The sequence below is a fragment of the Crocuta crocuta genome, unplaced genomic scaffold (genome assembly GCF_008692635.1).
Source record: "Crocuta crocuta isolate KB4526 unplaced genomic scaffold, BGI_CrCroc_1.0 scaffold556, whole genome shotgun sequence".
In the NCBI taxonomy this organism is placed as follows: Eukaryota; Metazoa; Chordata; class Mammalia; order Carnivora; family Hyaenidae; genus Crocuta; species Crocuta crocuta.
The window spans coordinates 6,512,695-6,535,358 of NW_027527436.1; the positions used below are offsets into that span (position 1 = coordinate 6,512,695).

At 43.0% G+C, this 22,664-nt stretch overlaps 1 protein-coding gene across 1 annotated transcript in view; it reads left to right on the forward strand.

Moving 5' to 3' along the window:
• The window catches only part of MARK1 (microtubule affinity regulating kinase 1), a 67,767-nt gene that overhangs the window by 26,694 nt on the left and 18,409 nt on the right, over nucleotides 1-22,664 (forward strand). The window contains exons 7-11 of the mRNA XM_077759821.1: nucleotides 2,523-2,579; nucleotides 6,399-6,635; nucleotides 6,722-6,841; nucleotides 18,861-18,960; nucleotides 20,016-20,128. Of these exons, the coding sequence (XP_077615947.1) occupies nucleotides 2,523-2,579; nucleotides 6,399-6,635; nucleotides 6,722-6,841; nucleotides 18,861-18,960; nucleotides 20,016-20,128 (627 nt within the window). The remainder of the gene's footprint in view (nucleotides 1-2,522; nucleotides 2,580-6,398; nucleotides 6,636-6,721; nucleotides 6,842-18,860; nucleotides 18,961-20,015; nucleotides 20,129-22,664) is intronic.

Genomic DNA, 22,664 nt, shown 5'->3' on the forward strand with positions numbered 1-22,664 from the left:
ACTTAAGGAGGTACAGAATATTTGGGGAATGGAAGGATCTGGCCATAGAAGAATACAGCAAAATTGAGCCTTGTGTAAAGGGATCCTTGCAGTGAGTCAGACAGAAGGCAGAACTTCTCTTTTGTGGCAGAAATTGTACCTGCTAGATAAATTTAGTAATACTATAAGCCACCATATTTAATTGATAGAAGCCAGAGGTCATAGTGTTTGGGGAAAATGAAACATTTAATACAGAGCATTCTCTTTAATTATCTTTCCATTCTTAAGATTTTAAGGCTCAGGAGATTTTTATTGCAGAAACGCCTATAGAACTGCTTTCATAAAGATCGTTCTGTCTACTGTGAAATGCATGTTTCGTAACCAAATCATGATCTGTAACATGCCTTCTTCACTGTGACCAAGTCAGAGTGTCTTGGAAAGCAGTATTATCAGCAAATTTCTATCATCCATGATACACAAATAGCCTTATAATATATTCATTAAGATGTACTAATATTGGGTGTCTGGGAGGCGCCTGGGTGGCTCAGTCAGTTAAAGCATCCGACTTCAGCCCAGGTCATGATCTCATGGTTCGTGAGTTTGAGCCCTACATCAGGCTCTCTGCTTTCAGCACAAGCCTGCTTCAGATCCTCTGTCTCCCCCTCTCTCTGCCTCTCTCTCTCTCAAAAACAAATATTTTTTAAAAGATGTATTAATATTTACATATAAGTGTTTATATTTCTTGGCTAATAAACATGTTTTAATGAAAATTGGATATTAGAAATTTAAAGCATGTTAAGAAAACTAATACTTACAGATATTCATTACAAGATTCTGCTGTATTTTGGGGGATTTACACTTCAAATTGATCATAATCATTCACAACTGCTCTGCCTAAAAACATTTAGTCGTTATGTAGTACCTGCTTAGTTTGGAATTTGGAGGTTTTTACCAAACCTGTCAACATTGACTCCCACTCTTCCCATTTTCCCACCTACTTTTCAAATACATTGCGTTGTCTCAACATCAGTACATATCGCCCCTTACCCCTCCCTCCCCATCACCAGATCTCATCCTGAAATACTTAGTACCGCCATTCCAGGATGGCTTCGATCGAATACCACCTACTCCAGGCAGCATTTCCAACTGAAATTGTTCTTTATGTGATATGACTACCCTCACTTCTTTGTACCTCTGCTTCTATGATCCTGCCTTGTATTGTGGTTGCTCATAGACATGTAAAATATACACATATATTCTCCTAATGAGACTTTCAGCTCCTTAAGGGCAGGCTCCATGTCGTGTTCATTTTGTATTCCCCTAGCAGCCAGCACATTTTCTCGCACATAGCAGGTACTCAATAAACTGTTGAATCAAAAGTGAATTTAATTGAATTACATATTGTTCATTGTGTGTTGATTTTACTTTGCATTCGTGTTTCTGTCTGAGCCATGTTAATATGCATTAGAATAATTTTATAGTGCTGAACTATCCATCTCACTTCTGCTTTGAACTTTTTTTAACCCATATTTCTGTTAACATGGTCATACTTCACATCATCTTTAGACTTTTCAGAATCCCATTTCTATCTCCACTCATAAATGCCTGACCAGTATTCAGCATGTGTAGCCTGTTTCCATTTAACTGAATCCACAGAAGTGAATGTTTTGCTGCGCATTAAAATGGCCTTCCTCCTGTACCTCAAATATCATTACATGTACAAAATAGTTCTTTACTTTACTTGATTACTATCCAATTCTTTGAACTTCTTTATTTTATGGAGTAAAATAACTATCATAGAATCATTTGTAACCTATTTCTCATTTGTATCTTTGGTTCTTACCATTGGGTTCCTCCTTGTTTAGTCTTTGTTCCCAAAGAACTCTATGTAATGGTTAAAAATGATGATTGCATACAAAATCTAGCTACAGGGGTGGAATACTTTGTCTGACCGACCTACTAACAGCTTTAAGATCAAATTTTATTTTTCTGTCTTTTTTTTTTTTAATATTTGGGTTTCATTTTTAAGGCCGAACAATTTTCCCATTTCATTATATATATAAATAGACGCAGGACAATGCCAGATACCCTTTGATAGGTTTCTAGTAAGTTGGCCTCACTTAAAAACCATGCCTTGAACACATTTGATAATGATTCCTAAAACAGACTGATTCATGTGTGCCAAAGCTCTTATCTCAACATTGGATTAAACCATTTGATCAGAACTGCAAATTGTACACACGTGATCAGATAGCAGAGAAATCTCACAGCCCACAGAAATCTTCATGGACTCTGACAAAGAAATATTTTAGTGTCTTTTAGTGAGAGAATGCTGCTTGTCTACACTGGAAAAAAGTGAACTTTTCCTCATTTTAACTTGAACATAGGTAGTTTTCAGAGCTGAAAGAACAGGGAAATTATGAAATCATTACTTTGAAATCTGAGGTGGTCATTTATCTAAGTTGGAGGTGATCATTGGAGGAAAATTGCGGTGTTTTTACCATAAAATAATTTCACATCTTTTATCCAAATATTTATTTTAGATTGTATCTGCTGTACAGTATTGCCATCAAAAGTGCATTGTTCACCGTGATCTCAAGGTAAGCCACTGATTTTATAACAAAAAGTCTAAGTCATTAACAGATGCTTTGTAGTAGGAGAGCCATTATTTTGGTTGCTTAATTGTGCCAGGCTCTATCCGAGGAAAGTGGTTTTTATGTGCCTCCTAGCAACTTCATGAAAGGCAATATTTCCACTGAGAAAATGAGGAAAATTCGAATTAGGAGTTACCTGGCATTAAAGGCTAGAGGATTGGATTCACCATTAATAAGCTTGTTGTAATAGATCAATGTGGAACTTTTGTTCCCATCTGAAACTGCCTAAGATCTCGTTCAGCCTGAAGGAAGGTAGAGCACGAGGTCGGGTTTGTGTGCTGCGCGCCAGCGTCCAGTCTCTACATTAAAGCTCGAGGGAACGGGAAGTCTCTCAGTGTTCTTGCGAGCATCCAGCGCAGGTGATGAGTATAAACTAGCATACTTTGGAATAAGGAATGGTGACGGTCAGGAAAGGTTTGTGTCCGTGAACGTGGGAGCACGGATGTCTCTTCAAGGTACTCTTTCACTCCCTTCGGATCCATACCCAGGAGAGGACTGCTTTCGGTTTTCTGAGGAACCTCGGTCCTCTTTTCCATAATGGCTCCGCCAGCTTACATACCCACCAGCGGTGTGCAGGGCCCCCTTTTCTCTGCATTTTTGCCAACACGTCTTATCTTTTATACTTTTGATGATAGCCTTCGTAACAGGTGGAAGGGGTTCTCTCATTGTGGTTGTGATTCACAGTTCCCTGGCGGTGAGTGATGTTGAGCACCTTTTCATATACCTGTTGCCCATTTGTATGTCATCTTTGGAAAAATGTCTATTTAGGGACTTTTCATTTTTTCATCATGGTGTTTGGTTTTTTGCTACAGAGTTGTAGGAGTTCCTTGTATATATATATATTTTTAATATTTTTATTTATTTCTAGGAGAGAGAGAGAGAGGCAGCATGAGCAGGAGAGGGTCAGAGAGAGAGGGAGTCACAGACTCTGAAACAGGCTCCAGGCCCTGAGCTGGCAGTCAGCACAGAGCCCGACACGGGGCTCGAACCCACGAACCGCGAGATCATGACCTAAGCGAAAGTCGGACGCTTAACCGACTAAGCCACCCAGGCGCCCCCCTTGTATATTTTAGACATTAATGCTTTGTTAGATGTAGGGTTTGCAAATATTTTCTCCCGATCCATAGGTTACCTTTTGTTGATTCTTTCCTTTGCTGTGCAGAAGCTTTTCCATTTGATGAAGTCTCATTTAGTTTAGTTTTAGCTGCCTGGGCTTGGGTGTCCTATTCAAAGAGTTAATAATCTTGTACTGAATACTGGGAAATTTGCTAAGAGAGTAGATTTCGGATGCTGCCATCACACACACAAAAATGGTAACTAAGTGAGGAGGAGGTGCTCTGTTAACTAGCTTGGCTGTTGTAATTATTTCACTGTGTATGTATATCAAATCATCGTGTTGTACCCCTTAAGCATATATACCATTTTTACTTAAAAATATAAAATAATTTCAGGGGTGCCTGGGTAGATCTGTTGGTTAAGTTTCCAACTCTTGGTTTTCGCTCAAGTCATGATCTCACGACTTCATGGGTTCAAGTCCCATGTCTAGGCTCTGCACTGGCAGCGTGGAGCCTGCTTGGGATTCATTCTCTCTCTCCTCTCTCTCTCTGTCTCTCTCCCTCCCTCTCCCTCTCTCCCCCCCTCTTTCCCCCTCCCTCCCTCTCCCCCCTCACCCTTTGCCCCTCCCCCACTCATTGTCTCTCTCAAAATAAGTAAACTTAAAAAGAAATTTAAAAATATAAAATAATTTTTAAAAAGGAAGAAATGGTGTGACCAAATAGGTGTGCTTTTTTTTTTTTTTTAAGGAAAGTAGAATGTCCTGGGGCTATAATATTTGTCTTTTTTTCCCTTTTCTCTCTTCTTCCAAACTGAACATTTCATTTCTCCTTACGTAAGAGTCTGTTTTTCTTTTTTATACTTTTTCCCAGGTCTGTTTTTCTTTTTTATATTTTTTCCCAGGTTCATGTTATACTTAAAAATCATGTCTTGAGCAGTTGTCAAGAGTCTAATCCCATATTCTGGCCCCATTCTTCTGAGCTTGTGGATTTTCTACTGCTCCCAAATTTTCTTTCTCCAGTTCCTCCCACAGCTATTTCAGTGAGAAATCACTTCCACAAAGAAAGAAAAAGTAGAGGAGTGTTCCCCTGGCTGTATGTTTGATGCCCAGCGTATCATCTCATTTCTTATATGGAAAGAAATCTGAAAAACTAAAATCATGTTCAGCACCCAGAGTTTCCCTCCAGTCTGGGGCTTGGGGTTTCCCGCACGCTCCTAGAGCGGATCTCAGACCCCCCTCTAGCTCTGCTCTACCGAGGCAGCCCGCACACTTTGGCCTCCAACCAGACATCTTCATAGTCTCCAGAAAGGTCCAGCTTGCTCACACGTGGCCCCAGAAATTTACAGTGACCAGGCTGTTACATCAGAATATCAGAATAACCTGGTTTTGTCACACCAGCCAGCCTGTAAATGTTAGGATTTAATATAAATGTCTCAAATTTATGTGCTGTTACAATATTCATGTCAAAAATGATGCCACATTATTATCACATATTTTTGGGTGCTAGACGTACCTCCGTTTTTCAAAACAGATCTCCCATGCTAGCCCACCTGTAAGAGGGAAGAGAAGGAAGGTGAGGGAGAGAAATGCTGCGTGGTGGGTAGAGGGCCTGGGTCTCCCCGACGTACAGAGAACTCTGCTTCTTATTTTAGCCTAATTTTAATCCTTTTTGTGACCTCACACAGCACACCTACAGCATAATTAATAATTTCCTTAGTCTATCAGTTATAAAGGAGTTTGAAACGAAACATGTACAAAAGCAAAGCCTTTATTGAATTGCTTGTGTTTACAAAAGGCACATTTAAACCTTTTTTTTTTTTATGATTCTGATTTAGGATTTTGGAAAACCAACATCTGAAAACATGGGGGTGGAAATCACTGCTTTCTACCAAAATATACCTCCAGAAGAAGAGAATCTAGTTTTAGAGCAGCAAAAAGAAACTTAAACAAGAGTTAGTGGAGGCTGTATTGTATTGTTTTGTTTTACTGAAAGAACAGAACTTTGGTGCGGAAGCATTCTGTCTGAGAGGACAAAAGATTGAATTCAATAGTGCAGAACCCCCAACCGCAGTTATTTTACATACACTCTTGAGCTTTGCATTAACCAGTGATGCCCTATTAAAATAGAGCACTTTGAGAAAACTTGTTGGTTGTTTTTTTTAATGTTTATTTTTGAGAGAGAGACAGCGTGAGCAGGGGAGGGGCAGAGAGAGAGGGAGCATAGAGTCCAAAGCAGGCTCCAGGCTCTGAGCTGTCAGCACAGAGCCTGGTGCAGGGCTGGAACTCCGGAACTGTGAGATCATGACCTGAGCTGAAGCTGGACGCTTAATAGACTGAGCCATCCAGGAGCCCCTAAACTTGTTAGTTTAAGCCCAAGAAGGGATAGTGTTATGCCAACTTACATTTCTTGAAATAGGTCCTGTTAAGGTACAGTTCCAGGATGTTTCTTACAGTGAAGAAAAAAATGGGTTTAAAATAACTAAACAGGTGCAGAGACTCCTCTAGAGGACAACTCCCCTTACAGCACTCAGCCTTCCATGGGTGTGATCCTAACACTTATGCCCTGACACACCATCCCGGGCTTCTAAGTCTGATACTGCGCTTCAAAATGAGAAGCAAGAAATACATGTTTGAGATCTGAAACAGTTATGATGAATATTTTGTTTTGTGTAGGCATTTACACTGTCCTTTCTTTTTAATTTTCCTCTCAGGCTGAAAATCTTCTCCTTGATGCTGATATGAATATTAAAATTGCGGACTTTGGTTTTAGTAACGAATTTACAGTTGGGAACAAATTAGACACGTTTTGTGGAAGCCCACCCTATGCCGCCCCCGAGCTTTTCCAAGGAAAGAAGTACGACGGGCCTGAAGTGGATGTGTGGAGCCTCGGCGTCATTCTGTATACATTGGTCAGCGGCTCGTTGCCTTTTGATGGCCAGAATCTGAAGGTATCGGTGAGATTCGGTACTAATGTTTTCTCTCAAGCGCGATCATTTCAGTAGCCAGTTAGGAGAACTCTCTTTGCCTTCTTAAGGAACTACGGGAGCGAGTCCTGCGAGGAAAGTACCGTATTCCCTTCTATATGTCCACCGACTGTGAAAATCTCCTGAAGAAATTATTGGTGCTGAATCCAATAAAGAGAGGCAGCTTAGAAGTAAGTAATTTTTTGTATTCCACCTTTAAAGTTTAACAATTAAAATCTTCCGAGAGCATTCTAAATAATTTTCCCCCTGTGGTCTTTGTGGGGTTATTTTGTTTTTGTTTTTGTTTTTTGGCGTTTTGTTTTCTAGAAAATTGGTGAATCATGTAATTTGTTTAGTGCTGGGGACGGTGCCATGATTCCTTCATTACTCCAAAGTTGTCATGGGCGGTTTCTTTAACGATTGTTATTTCTTCTTTGTCCTGTGGTGAACTGTTAAACTAAAACAACATAAAAATAGGAATGGAATAGACTTTTTGTGGGAGAAGGAGGAAAACCTAGCCATTCAGAAATTGCTCCGTGTGGGAGCCTTGTATACAGCAGAAAATACTGATATTTCAGATAAAAGAAAAGGTAGTGAAAGCTCTAATCCAGTAAATGTTTCACAACCATATCTGACGTTAGTAACTGACATTAAAAATTTTTAAAGAAAACGCTCAATATCGGTACAGAAAATTTACAGTTTAAGTAGGACGTACTGGAAACAGGGATTTCATTTCTTAGCACACTGCTGTGTTGCCTACATACGTTCCATGTGTGAGGTTATTTGTAATAGATGCTATTGTGTTGTTATAAATATACTCCATACATTATAGCCACATAACATCAGAGGTTCACAAAACCAAAATGTCTAAGCTTTTTTCCTTCTGATGCCACAGTTAAACCAGTTACTTTCTAAGGATTTCACCCGTCTGTTTTTAAGAATGATATTTTAGCCTGTGCTAAGATCATTTCAGAGATCCAGCACGTATTATCCACTAGTACTTTCTTGTCTTCATTTCTTTGCTGTAATAGATGGGGTCGAAAATCTAGGGAATTACCCTTGTTTAAACTATGCATTTCAGGCAGCAGTGGGGCTGTCCACCACGGTCTCCACGCCAGGGGGCCGGGCAGCCTTAGAGGGAGTCGTCCCCAGACAGAGCTCTCAGGGCATTCTGGGCCTTGTAACTTTACCTCCACAAATATTTTCCACCAAAAGGTACAGTATGTTTTGATAGAAGTTAAGGGATGGTGACTACCATTGGGAAATCATTTTCAATGATTCACTTTATACCAGTGAATCAAATATCAGATATTTGTTACTAACTTATTTGTTTAAATGTGATTACTTCCTTCCTATAATTTTTGTGGGTTTTTTTTTCCTTTGAGGGTAAAAGAATATGTTATCAGTTTTTCATAGAGGGTCCTGTGAAGTAGAAAAGCCTTCTTTCATATTATTACTTTTCTAAAATTATTTTTAACCATAATTCATAGAAAGTTACATGAAATAGTGAAAAAAAGTTAGAATTGTTGACTCTCCTAGCAGTTCTAACGGGGGCAGCTGGCTGGGCTCAGTCAGGGGAGCGTGCCGACTCTTGATCCTGGGGTCATGAGTTCAAGCCCCAGGTTGGGTGTAGAGCTTACTTAATTAACAAAAATAAAGACTATTTTAAAAGTAAATAAAATTTCACGGCACCTTAAGTCTTTCTTAATCCTGCTTTATGACCCACTTTTATCATAGGAACCTAGTTTTCCTGAATGTCACTTAATAAAAGCTTCATACTTGAGGCATCTGCTCAACTAACTAAAAGAGCACAAAGAACATACAAAAATGATTATAGATGTTACAGATCTCTTAGACCGTGTATATGATGTACTCAGTCACTTAAAGATGATTCATTTACAGTAGCCACGTATTTAAGTCATTCATCCTTAGCATTAAGATGCAAAGGATTAAAGTATTGAAATTCTGGGTTGAATTTAAAAGCCCAATTATTATATTAAAACATTTGATCATCAGCATCTCGACATATGTATTTGAGTTTGGCTGGGACCTTCTGTTCCTGGCCTATCAAACCTAAGTTTTCCAGCCACAGAACCATGAGCCTACATTGGAAATATTATCGTAATATTGCAGATATCACTATACAAAGGCTAGTTCTCAGAAATAACTTTCCAGAGAAACCTGACACCGTTTAAAAATAAAAGAAAGATTTCTAATACCAAACCTTGAGAAACTCCCCTTGAAAAAGCAATAATGTGAAAATTATTTGAGCCTTCCCTTTCATTTTTCATACCAACTTTAGTAGCAGCTGTACAGCAAAAAATCCTTAAGCTCTAAAGAATAACAGCTATTTTCAAAACCCTAATCTTGAACGTGTAAACATAAATTTTTGTACAGTAGTAATGTTTCTGTGTCATGTTGTGTTCTTTTTTTTTTTTTCTTAAAAGGTTTTGGGTTATGTACTTTTCTTTTTTATCATAAAAGTGAGCTCCTTCCTTGCCAATACCAACATTGTTCTCTTTGGGTTAGTTGTTTCCATTGTCTTCACTAAAAATAATGTGAGAGACTTGTTTTCCCTTTGGGATATATGCTTAAATATAGTCTCCAGAGTGTAATTAGTGCGTCAGAGGGTGTAAACAGCCTGATAGGGCTTCTGTATCATCGCGACAAGGTTGTGTGTGACCAAAGGCATTTGAAGCTGTCTGCTTTCCACCTGGATTCAGTATTCCATATAATAATTTCTCATATTTGATGCGTTTATGGTAGTTATATAGCTTGTCATAATCACTTTAATTTATATGCATTTCATCTGAGATAATGCTTAGTGTTTTTAATGACTGGGTTAACTGTGCTTCTTTACTTAGAAGCTCTCTGTGTCTTTGAGCTGCTTGTCTAAACGGAGTCTAGTTAATCAGCCTTACACCAGATCTGTAACAGCTTTGTACATCTTCATATGAAATACTTCCTCTGTTAATTCTTACATTTTAAAAAAATGAAACTTTTTGAATTTTTTTCAGTGCTACTCAAGTATCATGAGTTACTACTGATTAGAGCAAACACTAGTCTTTCTTCACTATATAATTTGTTAATATTGAAAGTAAATTTAAGGAATTTATGTGGCTGCTTATTATCTTACTAAACTTCTAATTTAACTCCACTATCTTCCCGCTGCTTCTCAAATATGATTGCTACTTCATTAAAGTATTTCTTAAAGCCTTATGTGTTATCCCCCAGAAAACAATATGAATGAAATTATTGCTTGACCTCTATTTGTTTCTAGGTCTAAATGGCTGCATAGTTCTCTCAGTTCTCCCATTTAGTAACGGGAGAGGGAGAGTATCACACAGGATTCTTAAAGGATTTGTGTTTTCTGTTGTACAGTGTGATGCTTTTTTCCCTACTTACTGGAATATTGCTGTGTCTCGGTTTTTTTGTTAGAAAGAAACTGATCATGTTTTTCTGCGAGCCCCTCTATGTATGTCTTCTTTAATTTTCCCAGCCCTTAACCAGAAAGGGACTGTGTTACCTTTCAAAATAATGCAAAATCTGAGCCTAAGGCAAAGCTCCTCCTTCTTGCCCTTTCTCTGTCATCGGTGTTCCTCCTCAAAAAAGGATTTATTTTTGCTTTAACTCCTTTTCAGCTGCTGCTAGGACAGTCTTGAAAATCTTGCTTGTGTCTGCCCAATACAAGAGGCAATAAAGCAAAAAATAATAATACTAACAACCGTTTTTTAAAAAATGAAAGATTTCAGGGCGCCTGGGTGGCTTAGTCGATTAAGCGTCTGACTTTCGCTTAGGTCATGATCTCGTGGTTCGTGGGTTCGAGCCCCGCGTCGGGCTCTGTGCTGACTGCCAGCTCAGCGCCTGGAGCCTGTTTCAGAGTCTGTATCACCCTCTCTCTCTGACCCTCCCCTGCTCATGCTGTCTCTCTCTTTCTCCTAGAAATAAATAAAACATTTTTAAAAAAATGTTTAAAAAATGAAAGATTTCTACATACAGATTCAGAAGCATATGGTGAACTTTTACAGAGGTTGAAACCATTTAAGAAAAATTATTTCCATCTGGCAATCCTAAAGTCCATAAATTTTTAATGTGCACCTAAAGTACAGGGTATGTATTTCCATTGTTAATTTCTTTCTCGATAATTCATCTGAATCAGTTATTTTGGAGGAATTTCTCAGCAAGTAGTCGTCTGTATTCACTGGCAGTGATGGCTGGAGCGAACTCTCTTGTTCGTTTGGAATCTCGTGTGACCTCTTGTTTCTCATTTTGAGACACCTCCGGGGCACCTGGGAGGCCTTATCGGTAGAGCGGTAGAGTGTAGGACTCTTGATCTCAGGGTCAGAGTTCAGGCCCCACGGTGGGCAGAGAGATTACTTCCAAAAAAAGACCGGGAAAGAGGGAAGTGCCCTGGCAGCCCAGTCAGTTAGGGGCGTTCGACTCTTGCTCCTGACTCGGGCCGTGATCTCCTGGTTCGTGTGATCAAGCCCCACGTCGGGCTCTGTGCTAGCGATGCAGAGCCTCCTTGGGATTTTCTCGTCCTCTCTCCCCCCTCCCTCGCGCGAGCTCTCTGTCTCTCAAAATAAAGAAGCATTTTTTTAAAAAAAGAGAACTCGAGATCTCAAATGAAGTCTGAAGTGGACGAGTTTATTCAGCTGGCCTGGTGCCGTGTGCCGCACCTGCAGCCACACAGTGAACGCCCCCCTGGCACGCGGCACCTCCGTTTCTGGGGGCGCTTCTGCCTTGGCCTCCATGCAAACTCTGGCTCCCACAGAAGAAGGTTTTAGGGCATGAGGTTCACACGACTAAGAGCGGCTTCTTGCACGTGCGTCCCCTCTCTCACACATCCACGCTTTCTTGCCCTCTGTGCCTTTTTCTTGGAAAAGACCTTCACGTTTAGAATTAAGAGTTAAGGCCTCTACATGTTCCTTCAAGCAGATTTTCTTTCCCACCTTTGCCTTCCATTCCTTTTACCAAAGGAAAATTTTCCTCAGATTGTTTTCATTTTCCTTTGAAATCCAACCACTTTGGTGACACAGGCTCTGCTGAGTGGACTCTTGGCAACGCCAGTAAGAAGACTCAGTATGAAGAGGGGACGGCGAAACCCTGCCCGCGCTCTCCTCGCTGCCCTGCTGTCCCCCCGTCGCCCTGGGGTTTCCCACTCTCCCTGGGTGGGTCTGACCTCGTGTGGGGCCCGCGGAGCCGAGCTCGTGCCGCGTCTCCTCCGATCGCCCCCCTCCCAGCGCCCGGGTGGCTCAGTCGGTGCAGCATCTGACTGACTCCCGGTTTCAGCCCGAGTCGTGATCTCATGGTTCCTGAGTTTGAGCCCCTCATCAGGCTCTGCGGGACTCTCTCTCTCTCTCTCTCTCTCTCTCTGTCCCTCCCCTACTCTTGCTCTCTCTGTCTCTCTCTCTCTCTCAAAGAAACATTTTTTAAAAGTCAATTGTTGTATCACATCCATGTTGGTAAAATGTAGCCTTTCTCCATCACCCACCAGATCATGTTTAAATTGGTCATCTGAAGATACTGCCTCTATCTCCCATTCTTTCGTTGCAGATTACCTGCGTCCCGAGTCTGAGAAGAGAGCTTCCTTGCTAGTTCCTCCTTAATTCCTCTGCCTTAACTCTTCCACCAATGCAGATTCTACTGGTACTTGCAGAGTCACCGCACATTCTCCCTCCTTGTGATTTCTTCCCCGAAAACCCCAGCCCACACTGCAGGTCGCCCTCTCGGCACAAATAATTAATATGCACAATAAGCACTGCTAATAGCACAGTTTTGAATAATTAATTCTGTTGTGGGTTCAGATATCTTCAGGCTTCATTAGTAAATCTTATTTCCCCAAATAAAAAACAAGTTGCCTGAGGGCTTTGATCCACATACCGTTTTCTCCTTGATCCGGACAGACACGTAACGGTTATGAAATGAACACCAAGCAAGCGCAGTGTCAATTGAGAAACACCCGAAAATTTGGATTATCTTCATTTTGCTTTTAATTGTTTATCTTCCAGCGATCACATCTGTTTCTGCTCCAGTATTTCTCACCTAATTCATGGATACCCGGTTTATTCCACCAGGCACCTGAGTTAAAATCCTCAGAGCGCTCTTGGATTCCAGCCTTCCTTCCCGTCATTCCCAGAACCAATTCCATCATCAGGGGCTTCGGATTATGCCTTTGTAGCTCTTCCTTCTCCCACGGCCTCACACCCAGCACAGCCCTCGGTGGTCCTTCTCGCGCAGATTCTAGCGGCTTCCTCCGCCGTCTTCATTGCTAGGCTCCTCTCAACATGGCGGTGTACCCAGGGCTTCTCGAGCAGCCTTGTTTTAAAATACTGCCCAGGGGCGCCCGGGTGGCTCAGCCTGTTAAGTGTCTGACTTCAGCTCAGGTCATGATCTCATGGTGCGTGAGTTCGAGCCCCGCGTCGGCCTGTCTGCTGTCAGCACAGAGACTACTTTGGTTCCTGTCTCCCTCTCTCTCTGCCTGTCCCCAGCTCGTGCTTTCTCTCTGTCTCAAAAATAAGTAAAAACAACAAAAAAATAAAATAAAATATTGCCCAGTTCAAAAGCAGCACCGAGCCTGTGTGCTGAGCAAGGTAGTGAAGGCACAGTCTTTCACCTCAAGGGCTCTGACTTCAGTGAAGCAGACCCGTGAGCCTTGTCAGATCCCCCCGCCCCCAGTCAGGAGAGCCCCCCCTCTGCACCGTCCAGCCTCCTCTCTGCCGGCGCCTGTGTCCCGCAGCCTGCGCACGTGCGTCCTCCATTTTAGAAAAAGGCGCCCTTCCAGCCCGCGGTCCCTGCCTACAGTCCCTCTTGTTGCCCCCTTTCTGGCCCGACTTTAAAAACGTATCTCCACTGCCACGCAGCGCGTCCCTGCCTGTGCCGTGTTTCTCAGCGGCCCCGCTGCGCCCCTGAACCCCCCCCCCGGGGCGCCACCCGTGTTTGCTCCTCAACGCGCAGGTGACTTTGTACTACCACCTGTTTTGACAGGACACCCGGCGTCCTCGTATAAACCTGCCTTGGGGCGTGTGGGTGCCCCAGTGGGTTACGCACCCAACTCCTGATTTCAGCTCAGGTCGTGATCATGCAGTTGGTTGACAGGATGGAGCCCCGGGTCAGACTCTGTGATGACAGCGCGGAGCCTGCTTGGCATCCCCTCCCTCCTCCCCTCTCTCTCTGTCCCTCCCCTGCTCATGCACTCACTCGCTCTCAAAATAAATAAATACATTTTTATTTTTTTTTAATGTTTTATTTCTANAAAAACTCTCGCCTTGCCTTCCACGTCGCACTGTGCAGCTTCTCCCCCTCCACTTACTTTTTGGGTCACTTTTCTGTCTGACCCTTCACGGCTGTGGGCCTCCGTCTCCCCCTCCCCACGCTGGCCGGGATTCCTGGAGAATCCGCCCTGTCAGCTGCTGCCAGCGTGTGCGGCTGCTTCCTGCATCTCCATCCTCAGCCCGGATTTCCCCCAGCCGCTCTGGAGCTTACAGAACATTACGGAGCTTGTCGCCTTGGGTCCCCTTCCCCCAGCCCCTCAAACCCCGCTGCGCCAGCACTCAGCCGCCTCTCTCCCCACCTGGCCTCCTCTTCTTTCCGAACTTGCTCTCCCATGAAGTGGTGTCCACCTCTGCTCCACTGTCTACACCTCTACTCTGTTGTCTACACCTCTGCGACGTTGTCTACACCTCTACTCCGTTGTCTACACCAGGAACCTGGGCATCATCCTCCCTTCTTCTGAATGGTCTCACCTCCTCATCCTCCCCCCTCACCCCCCCCGTATCCAGTCACAAAATTTTGTTGACTTATACCAGACAAATACTGAAAACGCATCTTTTCCCACTGCCACTGCCTCCGTTTAATTCAGACTGGCATCCTCTCTGTCCTGTGTTCTTGCCAGCGCCTCTTGGCCGATTTCTGGGCCTCCAGTCGTGAACCGCTCCGGTCCACTCTCCACACACTGGCCAGAGAGACTTCAAAATCCTACTCCCCAGACGGGCTATTACATGACTGAAGGAAACCCTATTAATATTCTGCCCCCATGTCGCCTCGCCACCCATCTCACACCGCGCTCTCCAGTCAGACACGCGCTCCTGTCGTTTGCACTTGGGCGCCTTCACACGTGCGTGCGTGGCCTCTGCCTGTGTCGCCGTGGCCTCCCTTCCAGTTCCTTGTATGATGGGCTCAAACTCTTCCAGAAGATAACTTTCACTTATCACAGATCGGACTGTGATGAATCTCATTCTGCCAGTTGTTACTTTCAGACTCTTCATTGTCATCTTAAATTTGAGATAATCACCAAGGACATAATTTGAGTTCGTTTGAAAAACTAGAAGCTTCTCTCTTAGTTTTCTTCTTTGCCCAGCCTCATTCATCACAGTAACAAAAAACATGCAAAGAACGCCCATTAAAAAGTAATGTGTTGCTGAAAGGACACTTAGATTTCTTTCCTTGTATCAGGGTGTGTGTGAGTGCATGCATGCGCACATGTGTGTGGAGTGTGTGCATGTGCACGTGTGGAATGTGTGTGCACATATGTGAGCACACACACATGCACATGTGTGTGGAGAGAGATGGGATTTGTTCTGTTTATTTTAAACACATTTAAAGGAAGATTTTCGGGGTACCTGGGTGGCTCAGTCTAAGTGTCCGACTTCGGCTCAGGTCATGATCTCACAGTTCGTGGGTTTGAGCCCTGTGTTGGGCTCTGTGCCGAGAGCTCAGAGCCTGGAGCCTGCTTCAGATTCTGTGTCTTCCTCTCTCTCTGACCCTCCCCTGCTCACGCTGTCTCTCTCTCTCAGAAATAAAATTTTTTTAAAAATAATAAATAAACACATTTAAAGACTTTCATTTTGGGGGCACCTGGGTGGTGCAGCGTCCAACTTTAGCTCAGGTCATGATGTCACAGTCCATGAGTTCAAGCCCCAATACGGGCTCTGTGCTGACAGCTCAGAGCCTGGAGCCTGCTTTGGACTCTGCGTCTGTCTCCCTCTCTCTGCCCTCCCCCGCTCACTTGCGCGTTCTCTCTCTCTCTCTCTCTCTCTCTCTCTCTCTCTCTCTCAAAAATAAACATTAAAAACCTTTTTAAGGCTTTCATCTTTAAGCCTCAGCTGAGCTGCCACCTCTGTGTGCCTCCCTCACCTGTGCACAGGCCGGCTGTACAAGCGAGTCCGTACAGGTGTCGGGGAGTAGACGGGTTCGAGCTTTATAAGTCCTGGACGGATTGCATGGATTGTGTAGCTGTCCTGATTCAGCCCGTTGTGTTCTTCAAAGAGTTTTATGTATTCCCCTTCCAACCTAGGAAATTCCACCAACCACAGAATTTTACTTCTGCAGATACTGGGGCCTGACTGCTGGCTAGGCTTCTGTAAAACACACTATTTGAGAAGGAGGAGGTGGGGAGTAGGAGGAAAGACCTTAATATTTTGAGAAATCATATAGCTGGTATTTACAGCTCTGCTTTTTCCTTTTTTCCCCGCTGATGTGCAGCCTTCCCAACACAGTGGTTTTGTTTCCCTTGGGTGTGTACCCAGAAGAGGCAGAAAGAAGGAAATCCTGCCATTTGAGACAACATGGATGGACGTTGAAGGCATTATGCTAAGTGACATAAATCAGACGGAGAAAGATAAAAACCTGTATGATCTCCCTTACATGTGGCATCTAAAAAAAAAAAAAAAAAAGGAAACGGGTGCCTGGGTGGCTCAGTTGGTTAAGCTTCCGACTTCGGCTCAGGTCATGATCTCATAGTCCGTGGGTTCAAGCCCCACGTCAGGCTCTGTGCTGACAGCTCAGAGCCTGGAGCCTGCTTACACTTCTGTGTCTCCCTCTCTCTCTGCTCCTCCCCGGCTCGCTCTCTGTCTCTCAAAATAAAGACCTAAAAAAATTTTTTTTTAAATAAATCAAAAAATTTTAGAAAGAAACAAATTTAGAGAAACAGAACAGATTGGTTGTTGCCAGAGGTGGGGGGTGGTGAGTGAGTAAAATAAGTAAAGGTGGTCCGAAGGCATAAATTTCCAGGTCTGAGTTCGTTCTAGGTCCGTAATGTACAGTGTGGGGACCATGCTTAACAGTACTGTGTTGTATATTTGAAAGCTACTGCAAGAGTAGATCTTAAAAGTTCTCATCATGAGGAAAGAAATTGTAACTGTGTGAAGTGACGAATGTTAAATTATTGTGGCGATCATTTCACAATATATAAATGAATCAAATCATTGTGATATATAACCTTAAACTAGTACAAAGTTATATGTCCATTACTTGTCAATAAAATGGGAAAAAGGAAGAAAGTCAGTGGTAATCTTTTATGAGTTACATGTCTGCATAATTTTAAGCATATATGAATTATGTACGAATTTTGAGTGAAATGTGTATCATGTGACCAGAGCCTCTGGAAAGTTCCTGTCGTCCAGCACAACAGTATTCTTACAAATCCCAGTTCTTAGAGGCCTGCTCCGTACTTCTGTCTTCTGGTAAATGATTTTAGCTAAATATTATTAAATGAGGAAAAGGTATCTGGGCACACAGCCTGAAGCCTCAAAAGGATCTGTATATGGAATGTTATTTTTCTGGTTAGTAGAATGTTGGTAAGTAAAGTTTAGAGATGGAAAATAACCCTCTGCAGGACCTGGAAAAATAATATTAATATATCAGCACCTAGAATGTTCCTAAATGAAAACCTGGAATTCAGTAGCAATAAAATGTTAAAAATTTTTCTAAATTAATACAGATTCATTCCCCCAGAATTATTCCCCACTAGTTGCCTTTTTGTGTGGATAGTAAAAAATCTCATAAATTTGCACTCTTTACAGTTTTAAGAGTACAGCACAGTATTGTTACCTCTACGCACATTGTTGAACAGCCTGGCCGACCCTGTTCTCCCTCCCGTTTCTGAGTTCAGTTACTCCAGATCCCTCGTGTAATGACTGTCATTTTGTGGTTGGCCTGTTTCACTGAGAAGTGTCCTCGAGTTTCATCCCTGCTACAGCATATGGATTTCTGTCTGTCTGTTTTAAGGCTGAATAACATTCCAGTGTGCATAGAGATGACACTTGGTTTACGCTCTCATCCATCAGGTATTTAGGTTGCTCCACATCTTGGCTGTTGTGAGTAAAGCTGCGATGAACACGGGTGTGCAGATACCCCGTTAAGATCCTATTCTCAGTTCTTTGGGAATAAACCCAGAGGTGGGATCACCAGACCACATTTATAGTTGTGGCATTAACTTTCTGAGGAGCCTGCATACTGTTCGCCGTGGGACCAGTCACCCCAGCAGCACCCATGGGTTCCTGCTCTCCATATCCCTGCCGACACGTGTGATTCTCATTTTTCTGTATAGTAGCCATCCTGACGGATGAGAGGGGATGCCTCATTGTGGTTTTTACTTCCCCGTTGATTAGTGATGTTAGATTAGTGATCTTTTCATAGGCTTGTTGGCTCTTGGTATATATTCTTTTGGATAAATATCTATCCAAATCCTTTGCCCATTTTTTAATTGGGTGGTGTTGTTACTGAATCGTCAGATTTCCAGTATGTATTCTGAATATTAACCACTTCTCCAGTATACAGTTGTGAATACTTTCCCCACTCTGTAGGGTGCCCCCAAACTAGGGTGCCTGCTTAAATTTGACTCTTAATTCACACCAATCCCTGTTTTCACCCAGCTTCTTGCTCATCCCTGAGTCTAGGCTTCCATTCTGACATTCTGGCCACTCTCCACTTCCACCTTCTCTGAGCTGTCATTACTCACTAACCCTGTCTTCCAGTCCCCATGATGTGTGTTTTCCAAACGTTTTTGTAAGTGATGATTTTAAAATACTGGTGTATAAGTATACATTTGGTAGAAGACCAGGAAAAATCTCTTCGTTAATCTTAAATGCAATAGTACGGAGCAGAGGTTGAAATCAGTAGGTTCTGAGATTAAAACTTGCCAATGAAATAATATTCCTTTTAGAAGAACAGGGGCAGCAAGTTGCTTTGAACTGATCCATTCACTGAGTGTTCATGATGATAGTTGTCGTCATCGCCAGGCATGTAAGTGCGTCCCAACGCCTCACTCCTCTTGTTGGCCTGGTAATCAAACTGGAGACTGACATTAGATGGAACACATCACGATTCTTGTTGAGCAAACCAATATATTTCACATTTACTAAGAATAAAGTTAAAATCAGTGGTGGAATGCTCTGATTGGCCAAACATAATATAAAGTTTATTTCCTAGCAAATAATGAAAGATCGGTGGATGAACGTTGGTCATGAAGAAGAAGAACTAAAGCCATATGCTGAGCCTGAACCAGATTTCAATGACACGAAACGGATAGGTAAGTATTTAAATACCGGGAGCCGCGCTGTCCCTGCGCTGTAAGAGACCTGCATGCTACTGACATAGTGTTTAAAAACATAAATAGGAAATTGTTTTTATTGAAAAACACTTGCATTGTCATCTTTTCTTTCCCTGAGTTTTCACCAAATATTACAATTTCAAGTCAGTCCTCAAGTATATTATGATCTATTTCAGTTATTGACAACAGTGATATAGAAATTAAAATGATGTAGATAAACCTCATTCTTTTCTTTCAGCAAATCCCTAACGGGAGGAATGGTTTAAGTATCTGCACTGATCAGACTGATAAGTATCAGCAAAACATAGCATGTGTTTTAACCAGAAATGTGGAGGCACTTGAGGGGATGAGCCCTCTGGCTCTCCCTTTCTGTTTCCCGGCGTCTTGGCGGGGTGCATCCTCCCACACCCGGCCAGCGCTTCCAGCCTGTTCTCTGCGCTTTTCTCTCCGTCACCAAAGCCAGCAGAAACCCACAGCTGAGTCATATCAGCTCTGCTCCTCTCTGTCTTGAGAGCAGAGGGGCAAGTGAGGCGTGTTCTAGAGTGTGAGGAATCCGCTCAGAACAGCTGTGGACTTCAGGCCTCCCAAGAAGAAGCCACCTTCAGATCAGAAAGTAGAAGTTGTTAAGAGATGAGAGAAACCACTCCGGGGGCAGCGGAGGGTGTATTACGAGAGAGAGAGAGAGAGAGAGAGAACAAGAGAGAAGGGGTATGTGTATGTTTCACAGATAGATGTGTGTCTCTGGCTGAACAAAGGAAGTCAGCTCAGGAATGTGTTAGGTGATGAGGAGCAGACGAGGTGCATTTATATGGATCCTATGGCCCAGAAGTTTCTGTATGAGAAATTGTGAATGTATAGGATCTGAATATGCAGTATCTGTGTGTTAATAATTCAGAAGTTTCTGTAGTTAATGTTACACTTTAAAATTCTAGAATTTCTCATATCTTGTGTTGGCAAATGTACCCACATTTGTTGGTTTCTTTACTAAAGCAGACCCATTTTCAGAAATTTTGCATTTTGTTTTTTATTTCTAGACATCATGGTCACCATGGGTTTTGCACGAGATGAGATAAATGACGCCTTAATAAATCAGAAATATGATGAAGTTATGGCTACTTATATTCTTCTAGGGAGAAAACCACCTGAAGTAAGTTCTTTTCCTTTTTAGATTAATGTCAACTCTTTCTTGAGACCAGTGACAGTTGAGATATAATGTTAGCACATCTGTTCTGCGTGGTGTTGAAAATCATATAAAGGGCCCAAGATGCTTATTCTTAAGAGTTCAAACTCAAGATGCTAAGTTATGACCTGATTTCATTTCCAAGTACTGGGAGGGATTCGGCTGTGAGAGAGCAGACCAAGTGCCTTGCTTGGCTCTGAGGGGCACACGGAGCTTAGTCTTTGAAAATGAGAGCCCCCCAGACTTGGGTCTGCAGAAACAACAGCCCTGCCCCAAGGACCATGGTTCTTCTGGGTATGCAGAAGACATGATGACCAAAATGGAAGGAAGGGGCGGCATTTAAAACAAAACATGTATCGGAAGTGATTTAAGTAGGTGGGAACCCAGGAAAACGTTGTTTGGTGATATTTTGCCTTCTAGAATATCCAGTGGCTCTGATACTTGCAATTGGAGATTCTCAGGACCAGGAGAGACCTGTTTAATATTAGGAGATAGATTCAGGTCAGGAAATAGCTGTGTACAGGTGGTGGCTGAAACCTAAAACTAAAACCAAATGATCCTTTGGGCACAGCAAACATAAAGGTATGAATTGAGAGTCAAGAACAGAGCCGAGAGCATTGACAGTTTGTTAACGATTAGACACCTGTGGAAGGCATTTTATGCAATAGGCTGAAATTATTTTTAATTAGATAGTAACTGTTGGTGAAGCAGTACATTCAGCTGACATTTACTGAATCCACTGTGTCCTGGAGACTCCGCTGTGTACCGCTCGCAAGGAACCCTTGCTCTGCCCACTGNAGCGCTCTGGGACAGAGGATGACAACAGGCACAGCAGGGCCACCACGTCAGAGGTAGAATTGACAGTCCTTGGTAACCTGTTGGAAATGAGGCTGAGAGACCCTCCAATTTCTAGCACAGGAGACTGGTTTTGGAAGAGGTATTTGCCAGAATGTGAAAAGAGTGGATTTCGGAGGGAAGATAGGGGTGTGTTCAATTTGAGATGGGTGACTTTGAGAGTCCTGTTGGGTGGAGCTGTTCGGGAGACATCTGGGTACAGAGGGCTGGCTTGGAGGGGGTGACGGAAGCAGCAGTAACAGATTTGCGAGCGTCATCAGAGGAGCCCGGCACTAACGTGCCAGCCTGTTGTGAGGGCTCCACACGTAGTAATCCCCCCCTTCCCTGGCCCGGCCAGCGGCCACTGCTCTTCCAGGGAGACCAGCCTCAGGCAAGACCCCAAAGGCTGCGGAAGTGGCATCAAAGAAGCCAAGTCAAGAGAATTTTAAGAAGTGCGAAATCATACAAATGGTTATTTCTAAAGTTTTTGACTTGTTTCTACATATGTTTCAAGATTTCACACCTGAGATCTTTAATGTTCCTCTTCATTTAAATATAAAGGAAACACTAGCATCATAAGTATACAGCGCAGCCCATTCCTGAATTAAAATGAAGTTTGAATTGTATTGAATACAAACAAAAGAGGCTACTGAAAGTAGTAAGAGCCTGGGCTCCGGGGGCCAGGTTCACGGGTTTGAATCCCCACCCCCCCCCCCGCATCCCCCCCCAGCACAGCCACTGACTGACTGTCGACCTGGGCACTTTCCTTCATGTCTCTGTGCTTCAGGTCCCTGCTCCATGACCTGAGGATACTAGCACGTGCTTCTGAGGGTCATGGAGAGGGTTAAATGAACGAATACTCTGCAGTTCCTACAGCAGTTCCGGGCACATTACCGGGCGCTCCATGTATCTGTTACCGCTTATTTCACTGTAACTCTGCTGTTTGTCGTTAGTAACTTTACAGACCAAGTTAGCGTTTCCATCGGGATGCCAGCGACTCAGTCGGAGGTTTGCCGGCAACAAACCTCCTGTGGTCACAAGGAGAGGGATAGTGGATTGGCCCCTGTTTACGGTGCCTAGCTAAATAGATGCAACCTCTTAATCAGAGTCAGCAAACCAAATTTTGTTCCGTAAGTGTGGTATGGGGAAAAAAAGCTTATGTGTAAAGTTAAAATTTTAGATTTTATCCTAAGTTTGAATCCCAACTATGTCTGAGTTTGATATGTCCCTGGGTCCTCCTAACATCAGCTTTTCCACCTATAGAGTTCAGGTTAATAAACAGTTGGATTTATTGTAATGGTTACACAGAGTAACATATAGAAAGGGCCTGCTTATAGCAAGGCACCTGCTGTATAATAACCATTCAGTAAGTGGTAGCTGTTCTTTGGTGTTTTGACTAAACTAAGGATCCAAAACCACTTGTACAAGGTAACCAAAGGGACTCAGACTCGTGGAAACACCCCGTATCCAGTTCTTTCCCTTCCTGGTTGTGTATCCAAAATGATTTCTCTTCTCAGTTCTTTTTTTTTTTAATTTTTTAATTTATTTCTAGGAGAGAGAGAGAGAGAGACAGCGTGAGCAGGGGAGGGTCAGAGAGAGAGGGAGATACAGACTCTGAAATAGGCTCCCGGCTCTGAACTGGCAGTCAGCACAGAGCCCGACACGGGGC